Here is a 9,403-nt window from a genome sequence, read left to right as displayed (position 1 = left end):
AAACAGGAAATAAAGATTTGCCCCATGTTTGGGGCCTAGCAAGGTAATCTAAATAGTTAACAAGTATTTGACACACACACACACACACACACACACACACACATATATATATACATATACATACATACATACATACATACATACATACATACATACATATATATATATATATATATATATATATATATATATATATATATATATATATATATATATATGGATCTTCGGTCATTCGGGTTTCCTCCCGCGTAGAACCTCTAGTTCTACGCGGGAGGAAACCCGAATGACCGAAGATCCACATATAAACACCCGCGAAAACCTCAGAAAACACATATATATATAATACAATTTTAGTCCACTTTATAAAACATGTTACATTATAGTACATACTACATATATCTTCATCTATGTTGACCAATTGCTTATTTTCTGATTTTAAGTTGTGTATTCCCCCCACAATAACTAAATGTTATCAGCTTCCTTACAACTCTTTTGATTTTTATGGACAGGTATTTCCTATTTCTGTGTGTAGTGAGTCATGTCCTCCAGGGTTTCAGAAACAAAAGAAGGAAGGGGAGAAATTTTGTTGCTATGACTGTTCGCCTTGTCCAGAAGGAAAGATCTCCAACAAGACAGGTAAGTGACATAGAAACCTTAATTCTTCACCTATCATTAGGGTTATGTAAAGTGGTGCCACTCCACTTCTGAGGATTGCCTTAATCCAGATTAAGGAAGCAAACCAAATTGATCTGGTGTCAGAGTTTAGAGGTAGACAAGATTAAGAAATATGAGCTGACAGTCAGTTTGATATTCTATTACAATGGTTCCTATATAACTGTCTGATTTGGCACAGCCACCAAAAACAATGAATAGTAAGGACTGCAGAAAAAGCAATCGCAACCAGCCTGCCTTCAGTGAGGATCTGTATACTGCATGAACCAGAAAAGAGGGCTGAGAAAATACCTACAGAACCCTCATATCCTGAACATAATCTATTTCAACTTCTCCCCTCAGATTGCCGCTGTAAACAATTAGACACAAATTTGGTTTTTCTCCCATGCTGTCACATCCTGATTGGATTCTTATGATTTATCACTTCTTGTTTGTAACTTATAATTAATGATTGTAACTATTATGTATGATCTATGCCGAGATTCGAACAGCTTGATACAATGGTCAGATATGGGAGATTTCATGCTATACCGTACAATGAGCGTCTCTGCATTTGCGGAGCGGCAGAGGTAGAGGACCTGGCTCACATCCTATTTGACTGTTGTTTGTATAAGAGGGTGAGAGACAGGTATCTTGGTCTGTATACCAAACGAATGACCCATTGGGATCCCCATATCAAAATAACTTACCTTATGTCCGGCCAGAACTTGAAAATAACATTCAACGTAGCACAGTATTTGAACAAAATGATCCAGTTAAGATCTGCATATGTGGGACTGATTGGGGTAGATTGTAAGGGCGACTCCGAAATATAATGTTACCATATTTTATCTATATCTTAAATTTGTATTTTATTACTATTCTAACTTAAATTGTATTTTAATTCCATTTTAAATTGTATTTTATCAAATTCCATTTCGGATTGCTTTTATCTAGTTTTGGTGACAGTTTGTTGCTGGAACTTTGTACTTTGATATGGCCCAAGGGCTAATCAATAAAGTTGTTGTTGGTGGTGGTATGATCTATGATCTATTACTTGCTACTAATATATACAGTGAGTTTATGCACCGGAGACAAATTCCTTGTATGTCAAATCACAGTTGGCCAATAAAAATATTCTATTCTATTCTATTCTATTCTATTCTATTCTATTCTATTCTATTCTATTCTATTCTATTCTATTCTATTCTATTCTATTCTATTCTATTCTATTCTATTCTATTCTATTCTATTCTATTCTATTCTATTCTATTCCATTCCATTCCATTCCATTCCATTCCATTCCACTCCACTCCACTCCACTCCACTCCATTCTTAACTTGAAGTGAGCTGTCTTCATTTGGCTTCTGATTCAGTCAAGATTTAATAGATACACTTATTTTTCTTGACAATTTTTCTCCCCTTTTTTGACAGACATTGATGAATGCATGCAGTGCCGAGATGATCAGTATCGAAGCCAGAGCAATGACAGCTGCCTCCCAAAAATAATAACCTTTCTTTCCTATGAAGAACCATTAGGAATGAGTTTAGTCTCAATTGTCCTTTGTTTTTCACTGGTCACAGGCTTAGTGTTGATTACTTTTATTAGGCACAATAATACTGCCATAGTTAAAGCCAATAACCGAGAACTAACCTATATTCTTCTTTCCTCTCTCCTGCTATGCTTCCTCTGTTCTCTTTTATTCCTTGGACATCCCCACAAAGTCACTTGCCTCATTCGTCATGTTGCTTTTGGTATCATCTTTACTGTGGCAGTTTCTTGTGTGTTGGCCAAAACCATCACTGTGGTTCTTGCTTTCATGGCCACCAAACCAGGATCCAATGTGAGGAGGTGGGTGGGAAAAAGTATGGCCAACACCATTGTCCTTTCCTGCTCTCTCATTCAAGCTAACATTTGTACTGTATGGCTTGCCTTTGCTCCTCCCTACCCCAGGTTGGACATGAAATCCCTGCCAAGTGAGATGATAGCAGAATGCAATGAAGGCTCTACCTTTATGTTTTACTTTGTCTTGGGATACATGGGCCTTTTGTCCATCATCAGCTTCATAGTGGCTTTCCTGGCTAGAAATCTGCCAGATGCTTTTAATGAAGCCAAATTCATCACTTTTAGCATGCTCATGTTTTGCAGTGTTTGGTTGACTTTTATCCCAACATATTTGAGTACCAAAGGCAAATATATGGTAGCTGTGGAGATCTTCTCTATTTTGGCCTCTGCTGCTGCCCTACTATTCTGTATCTTTTCTCCCAAAGTTTATATTATCCTGCTGAGACCTAATTTGAATAATAAGGAGGGATTAATAAGGACAAAGAATCAACCAATGTAATTGCATCCTACTGCCTAATGTGATTGACATCAAATAAATCACTTTCAGAACCAGTATATCTGCTAATCATTTACTGTATTATTTGTGATCGGCCAACAAATATATGGAAAAAATATATAATAAAGTACTTTTCTTTAATTATATAATTGCAAGTTTTAACAAAGAACCACTTTCTAATGCAAAATTCTTTGAAAAATTATTCATTATTAAATGCTACTGAACCCGCAGTATGACAACTGTGATGACACACAAAGAATTAAACTGTTGCATTTTCATTACCACGTGAACTAACCAGTGGAAGTTTTATTTGTACGCTTATTTGTTTCTATTGGTGAAAAGCAAATTTGAACATAAATTATATTCATGTGTAAGCCAATTCTTTTGTTAAAAAGATTGTTTTTTTCATGGTGTACTCCTACTTATTGTAATTAAGATGTTTGTCTTTTTGACCTTTACAAAGATGTCATAATGTATTCTCTGATGGAATATTTTTAGGAAATTTTTTTTTTCATTTTTAACATTGTTGTTAAATCACTCATAACTATAGTTCGAAAAAATATCAAAATTAACATTCAAAACTTTAACATGAATCTAATATTTTTAAAAATGAATTTATATTTCTGCCCTAGTGAGATGACCAATTAAGATTTGGTTTCCCAAGATCTGGAATAATATCTTACATGATATCTTACTGATCTCATATGCAGGCTTTTATTTGGCAAAATTTAAATTGCTTTGGATTATATCATTCATTACAACCTGAGTTGATTTATATATTGTTGATAGCTCACTCATATTTTATTTCTAAAGAAGAGATGATACAGAAAAGTTATAATAAACAAGCAAATAAATAAATAATAAATGAATAGCAGTATTTGTATATATTTCAGCGTGTGTGTTTGTGTGTGTCTGTGTGTGTGTTAATGATTCTTCTGAGAAAAGAAAATTGATATCTGTAGGGAAACTTATTGATTGACTGATATCAAATCGATACTGTACACTGAACAAGATCCAAAGACTTATTTTGTTTGTTACTTTTAGAATCAGAAAAAAAATGTGCTTGAATCAGTAGTTGCTGAGTAAGGGTGCACTGCCTTTCCGTCTTTGAATAAAAAGATAAGTGGTTGCTTTGTGTCTTCAAAGATTTAAAATTTGGAGAACCTAAACCTGAAATTTAATGGCTAGAATAACATTTCAAACAAGCAGATGAAAGACAGTTGAATTACTAACAATTAGAGTTGTTGATAATAAAAATTGTGATAATGTCAAGATGAAGACAAGTGTTGTGACTCAGGGCCAGCCTGTGGGTCCGACAGCCGGGTCCGATGTATCGGAGGACTCAGATGTGGGGGAGGAGGGAAACGAACCGGCTGATGATGATTTGGAGGCTTTGCAGAGTCCTCAGCCGGGGACCTCTTCTCAGCTGTGTGAGCCCGAGAGTGCGGAGGATGATGACCCACAGCTGGTCCTGTTCAAGGACGCCCGACGCAGGAGGCAGACGAGCAGGGACAAACAAAGAAAGACTATGGGACTCCTCGGGAGGAGGCACAGGGAGACCACGCCCTGAGCTCTCTATAAAAGAAGTGTTTGGGGAGGGGCTGGTTGCTGAAAGCAACTTTTCCGCTTGAGAAGACAAGCTCTTGTGTTTTTGTTAACTGCGTAATTAAATCTTGGCAGAAGCCTTTTAGCCTTGGACGCTTTCCAGACTCTTCTTTTAATTAGGGGTTGCGAGAAGAGGGCTGGTTCAGAACAACAAGTCTGTTATGGTGGGTTGCTATGGTGTCATAATATCAGATGCACATTACTAAGTCATACCAACTGAGTGATAACATTATTGCACATATATGATTTACCTTCCTTACAGAACTTTAGATACACACATTATTTCAATTCTTATTTCCCAACTCTCTGTCTGAAAACAGTTTTCCGCAGAAAGAGAAATTGGAGAGAAGAAGGGGAAAGAAAACATTAGCTGTCAAGATATGCCCCTGAAGCCAAATTATGACCCTTGAAATTATCAACCATTAATTTGCTTTGGCACAATGCCAACAACTTTCTGGAAAAATAATACAGAAAGCCACACACAAACCATCTGTTCTTCAGCTTAAAATGTGATTAACAAATTCCCCCAGGTTTTATCTGTCATAGCCATAATCAGGAGCAGAAGAGAGACACAGTTCTGTAAGACATACTATGGTTCCTTCAAATTATTCTGCTTCATTTATTCAGGGACTAATGCATTCTCAAGAATGATATTGATATTCAAGTTAAGATTGAGACCCTTTTCCAAGTCGGGTCTTCAAGCACTTTGGGTGAAAGTGGCCAATGCAAAGTATGAGTTAGCAATGGCTACATCCAGAGAAAAGGTCTTCTCATGGGCTCTGATGCTAGTAGCATTGTTCCTGCTGTTGCCCCAAATATCATGCAAAAAATCAAGCAAAAAATGCCCTTTGCTTGAGGTGCCGCCGGTTCCTCATGAATGGCATAAACCTGGGGATCTCAATATTGGTGGAATGGCTTCTCAAATCATTTGCTTTTTCCCTGCAGTTAACTTTGAGCAATATCCTTATATGGACCTAGATATTGAACTTGCAGTGTAAGATTATTGTTCTCTCTCTCTCTCTCTCTCTCTCTCTCTCTCTCTCTCTCTCTCTCTCTCTCTCTCTCTCTCTCTCTCTCTCTCTCTCTCTCTCTCTCTCTCTCTGTGTGTGTGTGTGTGTGTGTATGTATTTTTCCTAATTCATGTGAGCTTGGAATTTCAGTAATATGCTGGAATACCTAGGATGTGATTTGTGGGTTTTCCCTTTTGAAGAACTTACAGGGCAAAATGGAGAAGCACACAAGATGAGGTGGTCTGTCTTGGTTAGGGCTTAGATAGGAAAGTGCCAGGGAATACAAGGGATAAAAGGTAAAAAGAAAATTTCTAAAGATCTGCTTCTGTATAATGCCTAGAAAACTTCATGGATGACTCCACACAGATAATCTGAACTTGAGTGAACTTGAGTGAAAGGCCACTGTATAATACCCTGCAATAACAACAGCTTAATAACAACAGCTGTATTCTCAATTTATATTATGCAATACTTCCATCATCATTATTATCATTGGTTTCAAATTTTCACCACATCCTCTTTGCTCTTATTCTTATTCCCATTTTATTGCTTCTTTGTTTCTTCTTTCATTCTTCTTTTCAATACAAACCATCCGAAATGATCTACATTCAAACCCCTTCACCACCATCCTTGATGGAGAAAATAATTAAAAGCATCATGAACCGGGGAAGATCAGCTATATGTAATTATTTAGATTTTAATATAACTTACATTGCATTTAATTTTGGTTCTATTTATTCTTCTATTGCATACCTGATGAGTGCTCTGAGTTGTTATTGTGTGGCCAATAAATTTGATCAAGAAATACATAAATAAATGAATGAATGGAGTTCACCCTTTTCCATCCAACTCAAGGACCAAATGCAGCTTTTGGCATTGAACAAAGAATACATAAGCATGTTCAATTCTCAGGTTTTGAAAATTTGTTCACCATATTTCATTAATGGTTATAGAAAGTTGCTTGTTTTCTAAAATCAGGTATTTCTGAATAGACCAGTACAGGAATTAAATAACTTGACCAGTGTTAGAAGGCATAATTTGGGTACCTATAACATATTCAAATATAAGAATAGACTTGCTGATTCTGGCCAAGTCAATTTTCATCCAGCAGGTTGTTTCTCAGGCTGATCAACCCAGATTTCTCTGAGACATTATTGTAAGCCTGCAGCTCCTTGAGCTTGTATATCGTAAATCTGCATGATTATTCAAAAGGAAAATAGCCTCCTTGTGTAGCTGGCCTCCATGAATTTATTTTGAAAACCTACCATATTCAGTAGTCATCACCAGATCATGTAATAAATTAATCTCACTATTCAGGTACATGTTATGTAAAAGAATGCCTTCTCTGAATCTGTTCCATATTGCCTTCCAATTATATCTTTTATTTCAATGATACCCACTTTCATTGGATGATCCCTTGTTCTAATGCTTTGAAAATGAGTCAACAAGATCTCTCTGCCTATTTTCTCCAACTATTTTCTCCAACTATTATACATCTCATCTTCTTCTCCCCAATAATTCCCCCCCCCTAAAAATATTCTAGAAATTCTACTTCTTTCAACCCTGCATCCACTGCATTATTTGGCCATGTATTTGTCTTTGCAGGATGGTGACAAAGTTCTATCAGCATGTCCTGACTTTGGCATTTGCTGTGAACGAGATCAATGAAAACACAAACATCTTGCCAAATCTAACACTAGGATTTCACATTTATGATAGCTATTATGATGCACGTATGACCTACTGGACCACCCTAGACCTGCTTTTCAAATCACAGAGATTCCTCCCAAATTACAAATGTGACCCAGAGAGAAATCTTATGGGTGTCATTGGTGGAATAAGTTTGGACATTTCAACCCACATGGCAGACTTCTTAAATCTCTACAAGATTCCACAGGTGAAAACTAATGTTGACTAATGTTCTTAATGTGCCATAATTGTATTTCTTCTCCTGTTATATTGGATTAGGGTTAGGGTTATATTGATTTTAAAAAAAAGCAGGAAGAACTGATGAAGAGAGAAGTGACTAATTCATGGCTTGATTACTCAAATGTAGTTCCTGAAGTAAAGTAGACACACTAATAGATCAATGTTCCTTGTTGTTGTTTTTAATCTATCTTTTTTTAAAAAAAATCTTTCATTTCTTTTTAGCTTAGTTATGGCTCATTTGCCTCAGAAGACAAAACACATCCTCTTTCCTTTTATCGCATGGTCCCAAATGAAAGTCTCCTGTATAAGGGTATGGTCCAATTGCTTCTACATTTCAGATGGACATGGGTTGGGCTCCTTGCTGTGGATGATGACACAGGCGAACAATTCTTGGACATCTTGGAAAAGAGGTTGCATGAAAATGGAATCTGTTCTGCTTTTAGAAGAATGCTTCCTAAACAAGGTCTCTTTCTTCCACTTGATGAACTTGGAGATATGGCAACAATGATTTATCAAGCCTTCATGGATAGGCAAGCTAGAGCATGCATCATTTACGGTAAAAGTATGACTCTTCTGTGGCTGAGTACTTTAGTGCCTCTAGCAGATATTCAATATGGAGTAAATGTATCTCTTGGAAAGGTATGGATTACAACTTTCCAGATTGATTTTACAGTGACATCCTTCATTACTCGTAAATTTTTTAGAATTTTCCAAGGGACTATTTCCTTCTCTATTCACTCAAATAAGCCTCTTGGGTTCCAAGCCTATCTTCAGAACATAAAGCCTTTAAAGACAGATGGAGGTGGCTTTCTGAAGAAATTCTGGGAGCAAGCCTTCGAGTGTTCACTTCCAAATTTGCAAGAACCAGGTGACGTTTCTGCGATATGCAATGGCAATGAGAAGTTAGGAGATCTTCCTAGCCCTGTTTTTGAGATGAGCATGACTGGTCACAGTTACAGTGTGTACAATGCAGTCTATTCTATAGCACATGCTCTATATGCTATGTTATCATCTAGATCTCCATACAGAGAAATAGCGGGAACCCAAAGTTTTCATGATCTCCAGCCTTGGCAGGTAATATTTCAGCAGCAGTCCTTTATAAAGCTGTAACTTGCTCCCACAGAACTAAAAGCATTCATTTTGTCCAAGTGATGCATAGTGATTTTACTCATTGAAGTATGACATCACTCCAAGGTTTGGTATATATGCAAAGGAACTACTTGTGATTTTCCAGTAACATAACATAAGAGTTGAAAAAGTTATTCTTCTTATGATTGCCTAATGAAATCTTGAAGTAACATACAGTGTAATAAAGTCACAAACAAATTAAATGGATGTGAAAGAATGGATTCAGCTGTGTATCAGTTCATAGCAATATCCAAGAGTAATTTGGAAGAAGGATAGAAGCTGTTCTTGCAAGTATAATTAAAATGTCAGACTGGAGATGACCAATTATTTGCAGAAAATAGTGAAAGTTATGGTCATTTTGAATTACACATTTGCAAAGCCCCTTTTCCAGTTCTGCATCACTATAAAACAACTGTATCTACTGAAAATTCTTGCCCAAAATTTTCCATATTTGAAGTACCCTGGGAGATATCTCTTGAATCCATCACCTTCTCTTTCCCTCTTTTATCTAGCTCCACCCAGTTCTTTCAAGCATTGGGTTTAACAACTCGGTTGGAGAAACAGTGTCTTTTAATGAAAATAGAGAGCTAGTTGGTGAATTTGATATTGTTAATTTAGTCATATTCCCCAACAACTCCTTTATTAGAATGAAACTTGGAGAACTGAATCCTCAAAGGTTTGAAGAACAAATACTCACCATCCATGAAAATCACATTTTCTGGCCAGAGATGTATAATC

At 36.4% G+C, this 9,403-nt stretch overlaps 1 protein-coding gene across 1 annotated transcript; it reads left to right on the top strand.

The window, feature by feature from the left end:
• Window positions 1-2,099: 2,099 nt before the first annotated feature.
• LOC308676828 (vomeronasal type-2 receptor 26-like) lies at window positions 2,100-2,996 on the top strand (the record flags this gene model as incomplete). Its single annotated transcript, XM_081342864.1, has 1 exon — window positions 2,100-2,996. The coding sequence occupies one exon, from the start codon at window positions 2,100-2,102 to the stop codon at window positions 2,994-2,996; it is 897 nt and encodes a 298-aa protein (XP_081198990.1).
• Between the last annotated feature and the right edge of the window lie 6,407 nt (window positions 2,997-9,403).

This window comes from Vipera berus, assembly GCF_964194415.1.
Source record: "Vipera berus genome assembly, chromosome: W".
Lineage (NCBI taxonomy): Eukaryota > Metazoa > Chordata > Lepidosauria > Squamata > Viperidae > Vipera > Vipera berus.
This window is presented reverse-complemented; position numbering and strand designations above follow the sequence as displayed.